Source organism: Alosa alosa, chromosome 4 (assembly GCF_017589495.1).
Source record: "Alosa alosa isolate M-15738 ecotype Scorff River chromosome 4, AALO_Geno_1.1, whole genome shotgun sequence".
Lineage (NCBI taxonomy): Eukaryota > Metazoa > Chordata > Actinopteri > Clupeiformes > Clupeidae > Alosa > Alosa alosa.
In genome coordinates, this window is record NC_063192.1 from 25,665,780 (window position 1) to 25,686,657 (window position 20,878).

Here is a 20,878-nt window from a genome sequence, read left to right on the forward strand (position 1 = left end):
TTGCATGCCGGGACAAGCACTCACACATGGATGTACATGGGTGTATACGTAAATTTGCATTCAGTTGGTCTACCACACCTACTCCCACTGTTTTACAGAAATAGCCATGATTCCCCATTCAAAAAAGGACAACTTTACTTCATTGTTAGTCTATATCAAAAGCGGCTGTTCACTTTGTGAGAAATGAGAACGTACACGTATCCTGAATTACTTACACCTGGCTTGTCCTAGTCGCTCCTACTCATCCTGAATTGGCGTTAGTGAAATGAGTTGAACTTGGATGACCACACAATGCTATGTCAAGCCTCGCTTTATCACTTATCTTGGATTTCTTAATTCTGCCTTTGTGAAATACCCCTCAGTTCAAAATCAGGAATGATGCAAAGCAGTCTGATGCAAACTAATGTTATCCGAAATGATGACATTTTAGAGTGCCCCTTGTTTGAATTTGGTGTGGTTGATGATGTCCATATTGACTACTAATGTAAAGCATTTTCTTCTCTTCATTTGTCTGCCTATCCCCAGGTTTCCCCTGTTGTCAAATCTACATAAACACAAACATAATTCAGCAATTACTGATGTCACCCATTTCTATAGAATTGGAAAGAAAAGACTTTGGGCCCTATTTTGGTGATCTAAAACGCTTAAATACATTCCAGTCCAGTCCACATTCGTGCACAAAAAGGCAGTTCTTATGTTTCTTAATCAGTCATGGGTGTAACATCCTTTAAACCAATGAAAATTACATCTGTCATTCAGTATTTTGATAGTCAGCGGCACATTTTAAGGAATCTGCTTGCACATGACACCGTATGGAACAGGTATTCCACTAAACCATGCTTTACTAAAAACTAGCATAGTATAGCCTACACGCATCTGCACTCGTCTATTATTTGAACTCATAGGCAAAGTGAAACTAGCTTCACTGTGGTGTCATAGTGAACTACAAAACAGTTATACACAGTTAATTACTTTCACTATTGACTGACAATGGATTACCATCGAAAACATAGCCTGAAAAAAGCAACACTTACCCTTACAACACTTACATGTTCAAATGACTGAATAAAAAACCTATGGACATTTATCCTGCAGAGGAGTTGCTGCTTACATCTCGTGAGAGTGCGTCTTCAGCTGTGCTTCATATGCGCCTTTCGCTATAGATCAGGTTTTTCTTGGTCAGTGGCATTTAGATGGTGTAGGATCAGGGGTGTCGAACTGGGTCTTACCAGGGCCCCAAGGGGGAAGAGGGCCCTTGAAAAGTCTGGACTATATGCATGGGGGGACAGGGGGGCCCATCAGGACTGCCTATGCATAGGGCCCAGGATCTTGTTCTACGCCCCTGTGTAAGATAGCGATTTTTAGATTTAGATAATGCACCAGACCACACCTTAGGTTGTTAATTGCCACACCCCTGGGCGCATTGTTTGATAAAAGAGAAGCGCATGGCGAAAAATTCGAGTCCAAGATAAGAGGACTATTGAAAACTGTCACATCCATAATGCCAACACAATGCCATGGTATTTAGTTGGCGTTATGGATGTGACAGTTTTGCGTGGAATTGCCCAGGAATAAGCTTTGCGTCATGATAAGAATACGTTATGCGCTGCGTTTCTGATCGTCAAAATAGGGCCCAATGAGACCAAAATCCAAATGTTATATTGTTCTATACCGCACAGTATAACACACACACATAGCAGTTACACCAATGCAAATTACATTGAAAATGGGTGCAATTGTGAAATGGCACACTATATATTTTGCTGCACTCATTGTCCAGCTTTATCATAATAATCCCACATATGAGCACTTGATGAATGATGATGAATTTCATTTCTCTCTTATTTATCGATTCTGCAGTTCTGATTGGTGTGTTACTGTATGTGGCTTTCACCATGAAAACCGTGAGCTCATTGCGTTCAGAGGGTGATGCCTTGAATATCTTGTATTAATTGCATGTGTTACCTAAATGAGCTTAAAGATTACACATTGAAGAATGTGTAAATAGTGTTTACAGTTATGGTAAAAAAGATGCACATCTGAGTGCATAACTGAGGCAAATCTACAGGCTTTCTTACAGAAGGAACCGGTTACTGTGTATTAGCCATCCAGAAAAAACAAACATGGTCCTGATCACAAACATGTTGCTGACACAGTTGTATATGTCTTGCACACATATCTGACAGGAGATCTGATGCACTGATGGGTAAATGATGTGTTATGAATCCAGCCCTCAAACCAGCAGAACAATTGGAGGCCTTACATATACATTAATGTAAGAAATTGTATTATCTACAATTATAAGGAGTGTTATTGTCATCATATCAAATATGTTTGGACCTTATGTTACTGGCAGTGTTTCGTTTACGAATAGTAATAATTATAAACATATGGGCATCACTTAAGAATTATGGCATTATGACTTTGTTATAAAGTGATTGAATACGCATAATGCATTTGTGGATACTGATTATTGTTGTTCTGTTGTCCTGTCTCCATTCACCTTACAGATAAATATTTTTATGACAATATTACATCTATGCAACTACAATCTATTGTACTGGTAGATCATTTCTTCTTTTGAGTGTGAACCATAATGATAGTGGTCATGACACCAACATCTTTCCTCCTTGGACTGCTTATGGACCTGTGTGTAGAACAGTTTTGGGCTTTTCCTTGGTCAAGCAGTCATCTCTCAGTTTTATGGGCATTGTCTAGACAGGTTACTGTTGAATGACATCTTGTTCTGTTAATAGGAACAGAAGGATGTCTCTCTTCCGTTATCGATGGTTACTGTTGTGAACAGGTACTGGTTGGCTTTACTCAACTAGAGATTTGAACACAGATTAAAGCGGCCTATTTTTCTAAAGGAGAGAATGACAGTGACAATCCCATCGTGTTTGGGGATGAGAGAATTTAGTTGTAACCTGGGTGTGAACAAGAAAACTGAGTTTGACTTTTCCAGAACTCTCTGGCACCCAGGTGGAGTTCAGTATGACATTTAGTCATAACTAAAATGCACTGGCAAATGGTGCTCTCCTTATGCTGTGGTGAGACTGCTTCAATCTCTGTAAAATCCACTTCTCTGGAGACACTGACTTAGCATGCTTAAAATAGCTGGAAGGATACCTGATGTTTTGCTCAATAGAGTTCTTATCCTTGTTATGTTGTTGTCACTTTATTACAATAAACTCTGTTTGCTCTGTGTTTTGCAGGTTTAAAAATGAATAATGAAGGATATTGTGTGTTACACAGTTAAGGTTCAATCCGACTGTGATTAATCACCACGACTGTTGTTTGTTGGTTTAAATATGATGATGGATGTTGTGTGGCCAGTAAAGGCTTAGACCCACAGTGTACTTAATTACCACAACAGTAAATTAAATAGTGTTTATTTACAAAAAATAGGTCAATTCAGAATAAGTCTGGGAAATAAATTAAAACAGTGGTACATACATAATCAAAAAAGCAAACGGCAATTGGAGAGTGTATCTGCAAATATACAAACTGTTGGTTTGTCACAGTATATTGTTTCAATGTATAAATTATCTTTCTCATAATTACATAAAGGTATGCCTTTGCAGTGTTTCTGTAGAAGAAATGTTTTTTTTCTTTTTACATGAAAGCATGTCTGAAAAATACGTTGCCTAAATATTGAAGATGTCTCCTTGGCAGCAGAAGCAGGACTATAATCCACGACGAAACCTGCAAAAGAACCGCATAATAACCCAATATTTCTTACATAATTTGCCATTACAATATGAGCAAAAGAAATAAAAACTTTGTGTAACACGATCAAAGTTAATAAGAGAGTTAATCACTTTAAATGGTTATAAATTATCGTTAAGTTGTTAATGGTCGCTTTAGAAGGTAGATAAACTAGTTGCAAGGGAAATCATCTTTTATATAATCACTGTCTCATATGGTCGTAATTAAACAGATCCTTCCCATTTACAGAGGAGAGAAAGAAGACAGTAGCTCATTCCGTATAATTGAGGACACAGACCACGGACGATTTATGCATTTCATAAAGCGGGTATCGTCCCTTACCTCTGCTTGCATTTGCTGAAGAAGATGCCTCTTGTTCCTGGGTAGTCCTTTCTCCAGGGACGTCCGGTGCCTGTAAATGCAGACAGTGATTGAACGAAACAACTCCTTTCGGGGGTGTACTTCTGAAATAATGTAGATGACAAATTTTTTGACAGGCATATCAGGCATTTTCTAACAATGTCAGTAGGCTAATTATTCAGATTATGCTACTCATTCCAACTGAAGCACGTACCTGTGTCAGAACTCCTGCGACCCATTAGTCCAACAAAAATATCATGCATTTCTCCTGAATTACAATAAAAAAAAAAAAACATGACACGTAAGACATATGCGCACCCAGATATGTCGATTACTATCAATATAGACCATCAGACGTTTGCCTCCAGGAAAGCACATGACTGATCTAATCATTTTGACAAAGCTTGAACCATCTTACTTTTGAGTGGGGATGGTATTTCTTCAGTATCTAGAGAAGGGGGGAAATAAGAAAGGTTTATCTTGTTATTCTATGCAGTTAAAACTAGTTGCTTATACGCGGTCCCCTAGAGCTTTTTTATGAGCAAAAAGAGACACTCACCGGTGCTCCTGCGCCCCATTAAACCCACGAAGCTGTCATAGTCTAAGTCGTTATATCTCTTCAGTAACTCCCGCGGAGGATTCCGAAAGCTTGGAGTGTCCTGTTGAATGAGCAGTCATTGTCATTAGTCTAACTCGCGACACCCATAACTTTGCAAAATATAGTCAAAATGTATCCGTAACACATGTATCACATAACTTACATCGGAACTAGATCCCTGCGCCTCGACCTCTATGCAGCTTGACTGACAGAAAGGGGGTTCAGTGACGAGAAAAAATACCACCAGCAGTAATCCTCGAATCATCTTCAAATGGGTACCTACAATATAAGGGAAAAACCCAATCAGAACACAACAGGAAAGATAGGTCTAAGGGCGTCCTCCATTCAGTTGGCAATCGCCTGCAACCGAAAGAACGGATTCTGATAAAGAACATGCATTCATATTTTCCTCATGTAGTTTTTCAAAACATCAACTTGAGCTAATTGCAGCATTTCTGTTATTGTTTATTGACTCGGGTGCCAGATGCGCCTTCAATGCGTCAAAACAATTGTTTCATGAAGCAAAAACAGACTGTGATATCCACATCTATAGCCTGCGTGGAATTATTGAAAAGTTTACTTTGAAATAACTATTTTCTAGTACTAATAACACATTTCCCAAACCACTGGTTTGAGTGAAAACAAACAAGTCTATATAACTCTAAATTAAAACCGAAGCAATTTAATGCTGGTTTTGAATTATTCCGGTAGAATTTTCACGAACAACATATTTGAAGGCAGGAACAACACCTCATTCTTTGCTTAGCAATACCATGGATAAATCATGGATCCTTTTGGCGCCGTTCTTGTACTACCCTATGCAGCATTATAGACTATTTAGTGCGAAATAAACGAGAATACGAAGCAAACAGCGACGGCTTGTGCGTTAAAAGTGTGAAACCAGTGCGCAATTCTATACTGGTGCCTACCTGAGGTGATAACACTATGGAATAGATCCAGTAGAGACCTGGACGCGTTGGCGAAGTTCAGCGCTCTAATCCTGCTCTGGGTGCAATAGAGCGAGTCCGTTGAAAGAATGAGTCTCACCCCTTATTGTTAAATGATGGGCGAGGATTTGTCGAATCAATCTGAACCAATCAGACGTTGTGGTGTAGGTGTGGTTTGAGGCTTTATGCCCACCATCATCACTGACCACGCAGCACAGTCTTGACATCAAAGGTGTTCGCCTTCCCCTTAAAAGGAGAAATTCGTAGTGCTGATTATATGATGGCATAAATATATGCATCTCTTCTTTCAGACATTCATCTGATATGATAAACTTTAAACATAAATTGAGTAACTTTAGTACTAGTGTGCAACTGTGGATGGGTCTGAATAATTCAGCCTTGGACCATGTATGTCCTCTTACTTTTGGATCATTTAACTCTCTGGAATAACATCTCTCCAAATGTCAGCTTTGTTGACTTCTACATTTGCAGTTAATCTATTTGCAGTCCTCTTTCGGCTAAGTAGGTTCTTACTGTGTCTTTGGCCTTGTGAACAGCTTATTTCCAGATACTAAAGACTATGTAATGTTTTGAGGAAGTAATTTGAAAGATAGCATCTGGATCAGCCTTTCAAAGCATACATAACTATCTTGAAGAGCCATCTGACAGGCTACACGCTGAGTTGATTAGCAGGGGCATCCATTTGTCAAGGTCCACCCTGGGAAGGTGGAAAGGGCAATTACACATCATCACCCTGTCATCACCATCTCTGTAAGACATACTCAGACATTTGTATCATGGACATCACGATTGTCAGAATTTACACTCGCGTAATAAATGCTATGTCTTATCCAAATAACAGTGTTTTAGTATTTTGTGTATTTAGTGATTTGAAGATGTGATTATTATATATTTCTAATCACAATAGTAAGGAATTCACATCAGTAAGACGAATATTCATTAGGGATGCATAATGATTATGGAGATGGTAGTAAGGGAACCGCACAGTCTCGTCTCTCTCTTGTGGATAGAGAATAAGGTGCTGTGAGACTGGCCCTACAATACTGCAGGGAACATTTTCCCACCACTATCCACCTAAGTGATTCTGACAGCTATCACAGATGTCTCAATAGACAATCTTTCATTTTTCCTTAAGATATCACAGTACACCCAGTTGACACTTTGCCCAGCTACATAAATTAATTGGAATTGCTGAATGTTTGATTTGAAACCGCAAGGGACTGAGATGATGATCTACCTTGATGGGCATTAGGCGGCAGATTGGGGGCATTTTTCCGTGTGATCTCTTATAACCTAGATTGATTGAAGGCATCCTCAGACCCATGGAGTCAGTAAACAGCCTTACATGACTGGAAGTGGAATGGCACTATCAGGTGAGAGGATTAACTGTTCATATGCACAAAACAAAGTGAGATGGATGTATTAATTACCTGAAGTGAGCAATGATTATTGTGTTTTGTTTCGGTTTTGTAATAGTAGTGAATTACATAAATAACTTGTTTAATTAAAGCTGTTCTTGCTCATATGTTTGGCCTTCAGAATCCTACGAGTAAAGGAAAGCAATGCATTAATATTGACCCAGGTATGAAAGGAACTCCAAACTGCCCAAAGTACCAGCCAAAGTGCCACCAAACACTGACAGTGAGCTATGACTTCAATAGACATTCACAAATATGTGGCATCAAACCCATTACGCCGTGCATGAATATTTCAGCGCGTGCTCGGCTCAGCCTTTGAGCAGGGCTTCAGGGCCCAGCTTCTGGGAACACATAAACGCTGGCACTCGGCAGGGACGCATCCCTCTCGACGAAGCCATGTGTCAGACAACAAAGGGCAGGCGCCAGTCCCAAAGCCGCATCTCCCCAAAGGTTAACGCAGCATTGACACACATGTATGATTTAGTTATGAGTGCCAATCTGGGCCCGTATATGGCCCTTCCTGCTCCCCGCGTTGTAGCACTCGATGTAGGAGGCAAGAGCGGAGCACAGCGGAAGTGAAGAGGATCTAATGCCCGAGGAGGAGGGGAGAGAGAAATTAATTAATTGCCTTTTTGTCTATAATTAATAATGGCCCCCTCTCCCACAATCAAAAAAGGCAGCATCCTGCAGCACTATCAGAGAGGAGCCGGCGGGTGTCCCCCCTCCCAGAGCCAGCACCACTGTAGGCTGTTTATTTCGAGCATGCTCAGGGTGGGGACCTCGGGCTTCAGTGAGGATTAGGCTGAGACTTCCAAGTGGTGACGAGGGGAAGTCACCTGACCAAATACAGACGCGGGGGTGCGTCAGACCACCTGCTGTACTGCTAATTCTACAACAGCCGGCATCCAGACCCAGGATTTCTTTTTGCCGTTGCTGCTGGGACTTAGTCCAACAGCATAGGGGATGTTGATATGGAGAGAGGGTACACTCTGGGGGAAAGATGTTTTTAGTGCTTGTTTTGCTGGAAGATTAGCAATGGCGATAGCTTTATCTGTTGGTCAAGTCCTGATGGACCCCAGGGTGTTGGGATTCCAACACAGAGCTATGAATGCCGATGAAACGTTTTTTGAGAGTAGAGCAGGAAATCAGTGTTTTTTATTTCAATGGATGCCAACTTGGCATATATCAGTTCATTGAATTTCTCTAGATACCAAGAATTGATGGATACAAATTTATTGGTGCTAAAATATATTGATACGTTTTCCTATGATCTATTGCCTGGATAGTTTGTAAATTACATTTTAGCATGACCTGACAAATGCAAAAATATTTCCTAAACCGAGCAGTCAAAATCAATAAATTCAAATGCTCAAAGTCAAGTAAAGAATATACAATCAACAAATTCATAACTTGCAGCTCTGTAAATGTAATTTATTTACTAACTTGTCCTTGTGGATTACAATACATTGGCAAGACCAACAGGCAACTGAGAATCCGAATCAACTAACACTGGACTGCCATCCACAGACAGGACAATAGATCATCAGTGGCCAGACACTTCTCCATGGCTGAGCACAAGATGAGTGACTTAGAGGTAGTGGGAATTGAACGTCTATCACCCACCCGCAGAAGCCGTGACGTGGAAAGCAAACTTCGACAATGTGAAGCACGCTGGATTTTTTACATGGGCACATTGTCTCCTGGAGGACTCAACGAAGACTTTGACCTGACTTGTTTTTTATAAACATTGACATTTGAGTGTGACTAATATTAATGTCTCTCCTGTAATATGCACTTGTAAGGTGATGCAGTATGTGAGTGTTGATAATGTTTTGCTTCTGGAATGGAGGATTGAAAATGTAGTTAGTCTCTGGTGCATGTTAATTGATTGCTAATTGAGTGTTTGGTCAAGTATACTGTGATTGGTCCATTTGAATCCTGTTAATGATGTCATGTCCTTTATATGCTGTGAACTCTGATTGCTGGGAATTTGCACTGAGGATGGGGTCACCCGAAACGTTTGCACTTGCACTTTAGTTTACCTGTATAGTCTGGTGAGCCAAGAAATCACGTTTTAATGTGAAACTCGGTTTTTGAGTTACTTGTATTGGAGCCTACGCACTGACAAAGACAATAGCCACCGTCAAAGGCGCAGATCCTCTCTTTGGAAATCACTAAACCGAGCCGTAAAATTGGTATGAATGAGAGATGAACATGGTGTGCTGGCAGCACATCTTTGCTGTAGCAATGTGATTGTAGGATTGCCAGTTTGCTTGTAGCTGTCAGTGATTGGTAATCACACACTTATCTGTGCCTACATGGTTCTGTTTTGCAATTACAAGCCAGCAGGACCTCATCTGGAAATCAACAGGCTGGCAGCTGGCTTAGATGCAATGTTGAATTTATAGATAAACCTGAACTTCACAGCAAGCGTGCTGAGAATTCAGCATGGGGAGCAGAGTCGTAAACTCATGTTTACTGTGTACCCTGTTCACATTCCCCAAACAAACCGCTATTATACGTCATGATGCCTTTCAACCACATTTCACTTTTAACCTTGAAGAAAACATCTCCTATATATGTACACAGTATTAGCTCTGCTATGATTAATAGAACACGAAACAGAAGTGATAAACATGTGTCCCTTTGTTTGTAAGGAAGTCAACACAATTTCCTGCCTCACTTGTTTGGAGACACTTTTTGGGTCTCCCAAGTCATGGATTCAAAGTGAATGAGACATGACGTTTGACAAGATGCTGCCTGACAGCTTTGATTGGTGGTCACGCTCGGCTAAGTCGCAGCAGGAAGGCAGCGCGTGCGTCCGTGTTGCGTCTCGATGGCGTCTAGCAGCTTCACCCGACTTTGACTGGCTCGACATAAAAGAACACAGAAAGGTGGAAGTACGACAGGCCCTCTTTTCAGGCCTGAATGGAGGAGGAAAAGGGCCATGGCCCAACAGGTATCATGTGAATGAGAGGAGGTGGTATGTGAAAGGGAGCGAGGGCAGAAATAAAGGCATCTAACCTTCACAGATATTTTAGTCGATCTGCTGGAGATTTCTAAGGAGGCGTAGGATTTTTGTTAAAATGTGATGTGATATTACAATGTCATGCATACAGTATAACGTGAGTCAATTGCATCTGACGACAATTGGTTTTAACCTTGGGTTGATGTTCCAGATTTTTTCAAAAGTTCCTGATGGACAATGGGAAATGGATCTGTTCATATGAACCCACACCATGATGTCTGGATGTTGTTAAGCCCTTAGTGTCACCCTTATCATCGCTCTGTAAATACTCAGAATCAGAAATAAAGACTCAGAATCAGAATACCAAGGCATGTGAATAGACAGCCTTCAGGGAGAGAATATAGTGAATAAAGGCTGGACAAGATGTATGCTGTCACTGCAATGACCCAAGGTGTTGGAGTGGGAAAAAAACCATACAGCTGCTTAAGCAAGTTCACATGGATGCATGCCTTTCTGCCATGCATTGAGCAGAAAGACCAAAGAAGAAGGACCTGGCTTCATTTTTGCCTTGGTGTTCAGGATGTGCTCTCAAAGCCCTCAGTGGACAAAAGCTCAAGGATAGTTTCTGGGCCATGTCTTACTTCCGTCGCTTGCCTTGCCTACGAGTTTAAATGCCAGACGAGTGCAACGAGTGTATACTCTGCTTGTCACCCACACAGAGGAAAGATACTGACTGGCCAGGCAGCAGGGTGCTTTACCGGATGCCTTAACCCTGGTAGTCATGGAGGGCAGCTGGGGATGTCGCGGCGGTCAGTGAGGGCCTGAGGGGGCAGATGGGAGATGTAGTGCATGAAAGGGATGTGTCAGACACTCCCAGAGAGCTCCCAAGGAGTTGCACTACCAGGCTCCTGTGCTGACAAGCTCCCTTGAGGGCAACACAATGAACACCAAAAATAGATAGTGCAGGAGGAAGCCCACTCAGCCCACAGCACATGCAACCTCATCACACACGTCAGTGATCGCACTAATGGCCAGCAATTAAATGTCACAACGCTGCAGAGGAACCTCCCGCCATCCCAGCGCCATGGCTGTCCAAATCAAACCTGATTGTCACTGCACGTCATCTGCTGCCTGGAAATCACACCTTCAATGCACTTCAAAAACAGCATGTCTTGTAACAATTGGTAATCATTGCTCAGTGGTATGTGGTAACCCACGGTGTCTGTATTTCCCTTCAGCACTCCCCGATTTTGACAGGGGGGTGGGATTGGGTGTGTGGTTGGGAATTGGGCATGTAATGGCTGTGCCGAAGTGGTGTTTCTGGACTTGAGCACCCCCAAACCCCCCCCTCCCTCCACACACACACCCCTCTCTGTATTCCAGTGATTCTTTCTCATCTCTCCCTGACAATGAGATCCAGCCCGAGAAAACAAGGCACTTCAATTACTCAGTGGCTCCTCTGCCACGTATCTCTGGACTGTTATGGTTCTTCGTGTGACATTGCTTATTCATTGTTTGTCACGGAAGTCCAGGAGGAAAACAATGCCGCGCAACCTCGCAGGGGAAGTCTTTCAGTCCTCACCTCTTTTCACTTCTCCCCCCCCCTTTTCAAGAGGCAATCTGCTACTGTTTCTGTCTTCTTTCTCCATGCCTCTGTTCTTTTTCTTCTCGTCTCTTTTCAAAATCTCTCTCTCTCTCTTTTGCTCTGCCTCTCTCGTGTCTCAGCCTGACAGGCTGATTTCTGCCTGAGAATCAAACATAATCAGCCACTTCAGTTATCTACTGATTCTAATCATTTCCATTTACTACACATTTTTTAACATAGTTTTACGTCAGAAACAAAATATTGCCTTGTGCCAGCAACTGAGGTCATCATGCCTTTTCCTTCCAGCAAAAGTCATATATTATGATTTCATTTTTAAGTTGTTTTTGAATAGATTTGAAGGCTTAACCACATATCTATAGATCAACTCATTGCCGGAGGCTGAACTTCTAAATCAGTGGTAGCAGACAGAGGGAACAACATAAAATAATGAGACTTTATTGCTATTGTCTGTACAGGTGGCATTTGCAGGTAAAAAAGGAAATGACAGCTACAATTGAATATCTTCAAGCATGAAGTTGGCATTGATTTGTGAAGCTGGTAGAAAAAAAGGTAAGTAAGATAGCCCTGCCTCAACACTGCACATATGAAACAATTAAATTGTTAAGCTAAGACCAAGGCCATTTCCCATGGATACTGGAACTAAGCTACTGGCCTGGTTAAGAAGACCATACCCACATCAGCCTCACAATCTGCCTTCACAGGCAGTCAGTCACCAGGTGCACTGTTTGCCCCATAACCCAGCAGACCCCGATGGGCAGAGTGTGGGGGTAGCAAGGCCAGCTCAACGCAGGCACTATGGGTGGACCATGGTGGAGAGGTCAGGGTGCGGAGTCCCACTCTTTGGGCCAGACCCCATCTGTTGCACCTGAATCACAAGTGCTTTTTCACTCTCATTATCTCATCCGGTCTCACTTGAAAAGATCCACGTCCACCCTTCTCTCTCCCCTCTACTTTCAGCCATACTCTTTCTGTCCAAGGGTGTTTGGTGGAGGTGTCAGATGGCTGCGTGTGACCAAGCTGTGATGGTTTGCAACAGTACGTCATGAGGAGAACCACCCTTTTCTCCACAGGTTTTTTTTTGTACTGATGAAGCACTTGTCACCAAAGATGCATTAGGAGATGCATTATAGATGCATCTCACTCGTGGAGAGAAGAAAATTTGGGTTGGGTCCACTTCAACGCCATCAAAACCTTATTTGCTTCATTCAACATGCTGCACAGCCAGCTGGACCTAAAAGGAAAGCCTTATTCTCGGAACAAGAAGAGTGCTTTCAGACTCTCATGGTGGATGGGCTGTGCTCTGATGTAAACTTCTCTTGCAAATGGAACTGTTCACATGACTGTGTGTGTGTGGATTTAATTATGAGGGTGTACTCCTGTACCAGGAGGACATTATTCTTTCAGGGTATTAAATTAGGAACAGCTGGGCGTTGTCCATATTTTTGGTAGTCTCTGAAAAATAAAAGATTGATTCAAAGTATAATAATGCCTCTCAGCAACCGTGTAATCATAACATCTTACTTTAAAATGAAACAAATGTGTGTGTCATATACAGCAAAAATGGCCAGTGAGCCACTGATGTTTTTACCAACACCTGCCTACTCCATTGGTCCTCTATGCTGTGAGCTGATGAGCCTTGAACTCACATTCATATGAGCACAGCTTGAACGTGCTTCACCAAAAAAGGATCTTGTTGACTGTGTGTGCACGTGTGTGTGTGTGTGTGTGTATGCTTGCCTGAATAATATGCTGTGCTTTGATAATTACAACACCTTCATTTTCCACATACGGAAGCTGTTCCAGGAGCATAATGGATGGTCTATACTCCCCTCTGATTCGATAACATACAGAGCTACAGCAGATTGTAATCCACTTGCGGACATGTCTACATTAGTAAACTAGGTTTCATCTGTTCTCTTGGATCGTCAGACGCTCAGAGAACATATACATGACGAATGGTCGTGTGTCTGCACTAATGGGCATGTAATTCCCAGAGTCCCAGGCTCATAACAGCAGGTGTACCTCCACTGAGCATCTCTCTTACCACACTTAGTGGGCTTCCTACAAGCAGTATTTATCTACCTCCTCAAGAGGACATCTATGTGGCCTACAGCACTACACAATTTGCACTGCAGTAATGATCCATTCCTGCTGGACCAAGTGTGAAGAGGATAGATGACAAGACCTGCGGCATGTGGCAAAATAGCAAGTGCATATCGTGGCTGTTCTAATCCGGTCGGGAAATTGCACTGGTCCTGCAAATCTGCACAGTGTGTTGGCGGGTTTGACTGATTTGTAGAAAGGGAGTTTCAGGGTGGTGTTTGTGAGAGCTGACAGATCACGGCTTTTGGTGTGCAGAGCGTTGAGATGAGCCTGTGATATTATCGGTTTCATCAGACTTCTGAACATCCTTCTGACCCCGACTGCTTTTAGCTCCCCTCAACCTAAAAAGAAATATTTAAGTGTAAATTGCAGCATGAGTGAGATCACTGTGGGCCAAGCAATAACAGAAAGGGAAATGGGAAGAGATTAAACCCTTTCCGATTGCATTATGCTGCTCAATTGCGAAAGCATTTCTGTATGTGTCTGTTTTCTCTGTGTCTGAGTCAGATGACTTGCCTTTGAATGTTTTGTGTATTTTCAATCTGGAATGATTGTAGTGGTCTTTTTTAGCCACCACAGTAACAACACACTAGGGATGTAACGGTATGAAAATTTAGCCTCACGGTTATAGTGACCAAAATTATCACAAAATTATCATTAAAAGTGTGTTCAATATGTTCAGAAAGCACTACACATAGGCCTGATAGGCCTACACAAGCTGAAATAGTTTCAACATTTTTCCTTTTTCCTTGGTCATATTTAATTGTGCGCTTATAGCTCAACTTACCCTACTATTTCTTGAAGTTTGCTATTTCTGTTATTTGGATCCAATGAGTGAGACCAAAGTAAGTGTTCGAAATAAAATTTAGGTTACTTTATTCTCCTGATAACGTGAGTGGAATGGATTTAATGTGGACGCAAACATAAAAAGACGCAGAGTTGCTACATGATACAGTGCACGTTTTGCAGTGAAAATGTTACGCCTTTTAAAATCAGGTGTAGCCTAATCCGAAGTTAAAACCATCGATTAGACAACAGAATCAGTAGGGTACCAGTTTTCTTTCATTGTGCCAGGCCTACTGTATGTCAAAAGCAAGCTGAGAAGGATTAAACACACAGTTTCCACACCGCGGTAATCAACCGTGATAATTATGATATGAAAAGAAAACGGTAATTGTTATCGTTAACATTTTTATCGCGGTTTACCATTATACCGGTAATCGTTACATCCCTACAACACAGCTTTTAGTTTCGGAATTTAGTGCTGAATTAGTGCTCTGAAAATACTGACTTCATTTAGTATCACTGAATACTGAAATGACCAAGACACGCAGAAAAGCAGCACTAACTATACCTGTATTAAACCAGTATATTGTGCAATGCCCTTGACACAGTGCAACCATGTCGGCCAGGAATGATTACTTAGCACTGCATCAGCGAGAATGTAAGGGAGAACAGCTTTTCAAGGTTATCTGGGAATGAAAGCGGAGTGTATGAAGGTGAATAAGCCCATCTGTCTGCTTTAAACATGGCTGAATCATAGAAGAACATTGTAGGGTTATCAGGAAGCAAAGGTTATAGTGATGGACCAAAGCAATAATGCACTTCCTTATTAGGTATCGGTCTCAAATTTTCTCATCTGTCATCTTTGTGACAAGCTATTGGAGTCCATTAAACACATTAGTTATGTGATTCCTCATCTCTGCCGCTCCATTAACACTAAATAGTTGTGGTTATTGCTGCCACAGGAGAGACATTCTTTTCTTTCGGGCAGCCATGGCCCACTGGTTAGCACTCTGGACTCGTAACCGGAGGGTTGCCGGTTCGAGCCCCAACCAGTGGGCCGTGGCTGAAGTGCCCTTGAGCAAGGCACCTAACCCCTCACTGCTCCCCGAGCGCCGCCGTTGTAGCAGGCAGCTCACTGCGCTGGGATTAGTGTGTGCTTCACCTCACTGTGTGTTCACTGTGTGCTGTTTGTTTTTCACTATAATTCACCGATTGGGTTAAATGCAGAGACCAAATTTCCCTCACGGGATCAAAAAAGTATATATACTTACTATACTTAATACTTCTTTCAGGGCCACATGGGTCCTCAACACAGGTCAGGTCACTTCAGCGCAAACCTTGCTTCCAACATGCGTCAGGGCCAGAAGCCAGTGGAAATGAAAAGTCTGGCCACCACAGCAGCAGGGCCTTCAGCTTCAGTCTCTATACACCTACAGCATCACGGCCAACAAATATGGCACAATCTGTTCAGCACATAGAGCAAAAGAAGGGTCGCCCCAGTGTCACAGAACACAGCAGCATGGTTCATAAGAGTGTGACCAATCTGCAGACAAGCCACAGCATGATTAAAGCTCGAAGCTGCTCATCACTCCAGAGAGCCGGGGGAATTTCATCTCAATATCCAGAATGCCTCACTGGTCTCTCTATTCTGCCATGTCTTTTTTTTCTTTTATGCTAACATTTCCTTGTGCTTACTTTCAGCTTTTCCACCAAGAGTAACTAATGGTTTGTAAACAGTTAAGCGGTTTTGACAACTATATTTAACTCTCTAAGATTACAAGCTTTGGTGTTGCCACCCCATCATGTGGCAGTGTATACAGCAGGCTGGAGAGTGAATGAGAACTAGGGTCACAGTATTGTGACAGACAGCTAAGAGCATGACAGCTGATGGTTGAAATGTCTTCCTCAAAGGGCAGCAGTATGACACTTTGTTTGGTTTAGAGCTACGATCAGCTTGTCGTATTTACTCACTGGAAACTGATGGCTATTTAGTCAAGACAGGGTGCACCGATATGTGGTCCGGATAACAGTCCACAGACTGATGCACCCAGTCAGAAATCTCCCTCAAGGCTCGATGACCCATCCACCCCTGTTCCAGTGACGACAAAGAGGAGTGAATCCTGCTCAAACACCATTGGGTTAAACTTTGCCTAGATCTCAGCACGTACTGATATAGTGGAAGCATCTTATTAAGCTGTCTTGTTAAGTGGCTTGTCCTCTGTGACAGTAACATGTTTCCCCACTCTTTCCTCTAACCTTAATTACATTACCTGACTATCAATGACTCTTGTTGTTGCACAAAACCAGATTGTAATCTGTCCTACGTCAGTTCATATTAGCACGTTCTATTTGAAACTCACTGATGGGTCTGTGATTTCATCAGCTCAAGAATTTAAATCCTGTTTAAGTCCTTCATAACGATTGCATTATCTTATTTATGTTCTCATCATTTTCCTGGATTATTATTTTATAGATGGATTTACCATCATTTTATTCATTTGACATGTGCTTTATTTGTACAGAATTGCTTGTGCTTTGAATGTCCACTTTCTTGTGTGTACATACAAGTGTTTTATATGTGTGTGTGTGTGTGTGTGTGTGAGAGAGTGCGCATATGTATGTGTTTTCCTGATAGAGATCTTGGGTTAATGTGACATGCTGTTGATTGGAGGGCCCTCATCTCCCGTCTGTGCTGGAGACAGCGAGAGGACAGATAAACGCCCACGAGCCACACACAAGATTAATGACCCTAGGCTCTTCCCTCTGCTCTGTCTGCTCTAACTGACAAGTGCCATCCATAACAGGCCATGCCACACACGTAATTACATTACTTTCCTAACACCTACTCTCTGCATGAATACAGTTGGTACAATATCACCTCATATCCATCTTTTTTAGTCATAAGTTGGAACACCCCCCTCCCAAAAAGGTTAGTGAGATCATAAATGTTATAAAAGTGATGTTTATCTGAGGTGCCTTTCCCCATCACCAGGCTTCAGCCACATTATGCAAGTTTTTATTTTTGTTTGTAGTTTAATAGGATCTCAAAATGATCTTTGTCGGTATACTGTATGCTGAAGGATTGTGAAGCATACCTGCTCTTGTATTGCCTATTCACCATGAAGTCAGAAACCCTGTGAAAATATAGGAAAATACATCATAGAGAGCTAGTTCAATTATAGCAGTGTCAACTGTGCTGCTTTTGGTTTGCTGGCTGTTGAGAGACTTTAGTTTTAAACATAATATCTTCTCAATAACGGCTTCTTAAAGGTTGATTTGATTGGATGTATGATCGTACAATTCACAATTTAAATGATTAAAAGGACAAAAACAAAAGGGGGTGGGTTAATCAAGTGGACAAAAAAAGCTAAAAAAAAAAAAAAGAGGTGTGAAAAATGAATGTAGATGGAATCACAACACCAGCATATTGTTGTGTGATTCAAGAACTCCCTTAAGAAAGGACTGTCACATGCATTACCCAAAAATCTGACAAGATGATTAATTTATTGACTTCCTTCAACCTATTTCTTTAGGGAACTCTGAGAAATGAAATTGATTGACGATGCATTGAGGATCACCAAAATTGGCTCTGCCGATGCAATCCTCTGGCTTTGTCTATTATTTTCAAGGTGGTTTCTAAAGCCGTTATATGATATTCCAAATCAACTCTTGTCTTTCTTGAAATCATGATGTAACAAAAGCTGTCTGTGACTTAATCAGTCATCAAATGCTTATAGTGCTTGCAGCTCAGAATGAGTTCACAAATTTGTCAATAGCAGTTCATACTCAAAAGAAAACATGCCAAGCCAAAATTAAGTACACTGAATAAAGTTCACAGCGTCTTTTGCCTTATGTGTTCAAGGCTGCCGTCTAATCTTCTTTCCCCACTCATCATGTGTATTATGGAACATTAGAAATCAATGGCGTCGGAGGCCATTTCATGGGACATATAGCGGGGGTCGGTGGGTTCTCCCCCAGGATTTTTTTTTTACTGAATAGACTAGATATGATTTCCTTTATTCTGGTGCATTCTAACAGGTGGCCTATAAGGGCGATACCATTTTTCGTGCGACGTGACAGAAGCACACAGGCATAGCCTGTAACCAATGATGGGTAGGCTAGCCTATTTCTAGGCCTATCTAAAATACGTATTTCAAATACAAAATACTATTTTGTAATTTGTATTTTATTGAGATGATGAAAATGCCTTCGTATTTTGTATCAAAATACTTTAGTGTATTTTTGTATTCTCAAAATACTGTAAAATACTTTCTGTGAAACACTGTGATGACATCTACAGTATCTAACAATCTATAAAGCACGTCTCGGTCTATGTCTGTCTGTGGCACCATAGCATGGTCAAGCCCCTGTGATACCGCTCTCGGCCACTAGGGAATTTTCACACTTGCTATGGGCATGTATATTGCACTAGTCATCACAACACAAAACGCCTGGTGCTGCAGATTGGATTGATTTTTTCTTTTTTTGTATTTACATTGTTAGAGGTTGTGCACACACCAGTTTCAGCTGTATACACAATTATTCAACTGTGATGAAACTCACCATAAGTGATGCAGGTAAATAACTTAAAAGGTTTAAATTTCTAAATAAATCATCCATTTGGATTGTTTGTCTTTGAGTTATTGTCAGTGATCCATAGTGGGCAATCTATTACACCAATAGAGTAAACAAGTATACTTAAAGGAATTATCCAGAGTAAAATGCACTTTAGATCAATTTACGGATGATTGGGAGTACATACGTTGAGTTGACATCAAAATCATGTCATTCGGATGTGTTTTGAGAAAGTTCGATTTTACCGTTTTTAGTCAAAACTCGTTAGCCTGGAAGTGACCGTTGCCGTTTTTTAAAAAAAAAAAAAACATAGTCCAGTATTTCTTTCGAAATTGAAATGAAGTTGTATGGACTGGACTATGTTTTTTTGTTTTGTTTTTTTAAACGGCGACGAAATTGTGAATTTCCAGAGCGTGTTACTCCACACTCGCCAATCGACTCCTACGGACTTTCCCTTAAAGACGCCAGCTGCAGCAGCAACATTTCCGGAAAGGTACTGGCTTGATAAAATTCATTCTGGACTCTCTATCCGACCACATAAAGACCTCGGGATACTTCGGTTTGGCTTTAGGGACCCTCTACTCACTACCACGTAAGTGTAATGTTGTTTGGAACTGTAGAAGAGGTATAAAAATAGCGTTTTGTAGCGGCGAAATGACTTGCCCTAGTCACTTCCAGGCTAACGAGTTTTGACTAAAAACGGTAAAATCGAACTTTCTCAAAACACATCCGAATGGCATGATTTTGATGTCAACTCAACGTATGTACTCCCAATCATCCGTAAATTGATCTAAAGTGCATTTTACTCCGGATAATTCCTTTAAGGAAGGTTTTCTTGAGTTACCGAACATTTCTCAGGTTTATATCGGGATGTCTGACATGAGGGGTCAGTATCTGTTGACTGATTATGGAAGGAGTCTCTTGCTTTCAGATGTTTTTTCCAGGTAGTGTGCAGGTGAAGGGATAGACGAAAAACGCTTTTAGAAAGAAGTATTTTGTAGTATTTTGAAAATACAAAAAGTATTTATTTTGATACATTTTTTGGCTGCTGTATTTTGTAGCTTATTTTGATACATTTTTAATCTGGGTATTTGGTATTTTATTTGGAAATACATTTTAACTTCGCTGCTCCATGGACTAGCAATCTAGCCCTAACGCTGCAGATAATAGACAGAAAGCATATGCTCTGGGAACAGAACACAGATGCATGTCCTCCGTAGTGACCTGGTGAATATACAGGGTTGCCAACTGCATCTGGTTTGACACTCACGCTATCAGCATCAATCTCACGCTCTCACGCACACAGAAGAAATGTCACGCCAAATCCATTCTTCTTATTTTTTCAAAGCGTTCATTTTCTATTGATGACTAAAATAGACCACAGCATTGTTTCTAAATGACAGGAGACGAGTTTAAGGCATAAATAGGGTTTTTAGACCAATGGCAGGTAGAAATATTCCTGACTACTGAAATAGTAGAGTAGGCTTCTAGAGCAGGCCTCTGGGCCATATGAACTGACATATTTCATATTTTAAATCCAATAAATCTCTTGACATTCAAACGATGACAATGACAACTATTTAAACTTATAGGAAAATGGAATGTCTATTGTGAACAACGGTAATACTTGTATAAACCTGTTTTATCTTTTAACTTAAAGGTAAAAGGTAACATCTGTGTACATCCCTGTATAGTTGTGACAGAGGAAAAAAATAAAAACGCTTGCTAGCCTGCCAACAGGTGTCTTTTTGGTGATGTCTTACATTTTTACAGCGTAGTCTGACCTGG

The 20,878-nt window shown here is 41.3% G+C and overlaps 1 protein-coding gene across 1 annotated transcript; it reads right to left on the reverse strand.

Annotated features, from left to right (window-relative positions):
- Positions 1–3,395: 3,395 nt before the first annotated feature.
- tac3a (tachykinin precursor 3a) lies at positions 3,396–5,735 on the reverse strand. The gene is made up of 7 exons (XM_048241023.1): positions 5,596–5,735; positions 4,830–4,945; positions 4,628–4,727; positions 4,487–4,516; positions 4,283–4,336; positions 4,051–4,120; positions 3,396–3,705 (listed from the first exon to the last, which is right to left on the reverse strand). The coding sequence occupies exons 2-7, from the start codon at positions 4,929–4,931 to the stop codon at positions 3,687–3,689; spliced, it is 375 nt and encodes a 124-aa protein (XP_048096980.1). The 5' UTR covers positions 4,932–4,945; positions 5,596–5,735; the 3' UTR covers positions 3,396–3,686.
- Between the last annotated feature and the right edge of the window lie 15,143 nt (positions 5,736–20,878).

Excerpts from the sequence above, each read along its gene's own strand:
- tac3a (XM_048241023.1), bottom strand. The coding sequence starts at position 4,931 with ATGATTCGAGGATTACTGCTGGTGGTATTTTTTCTCGTCACTGAACCC. Across the intron at positions 4,517-4,627 it reads AATGGGGCGCAGGAGCACCG|ATACTGAAGAAATACCATCC; the intron begins GTGAGTGTCTCT and ends CCCCTTCTCTAG. Across the intron at positions 4,121-4,282 it reads TCGCAGGAGTTCTGACACAG|GCACCGGACGTCCCTGGAGA; the intron begins GTACGTGCTTCA and ends CTGCATTTACAG.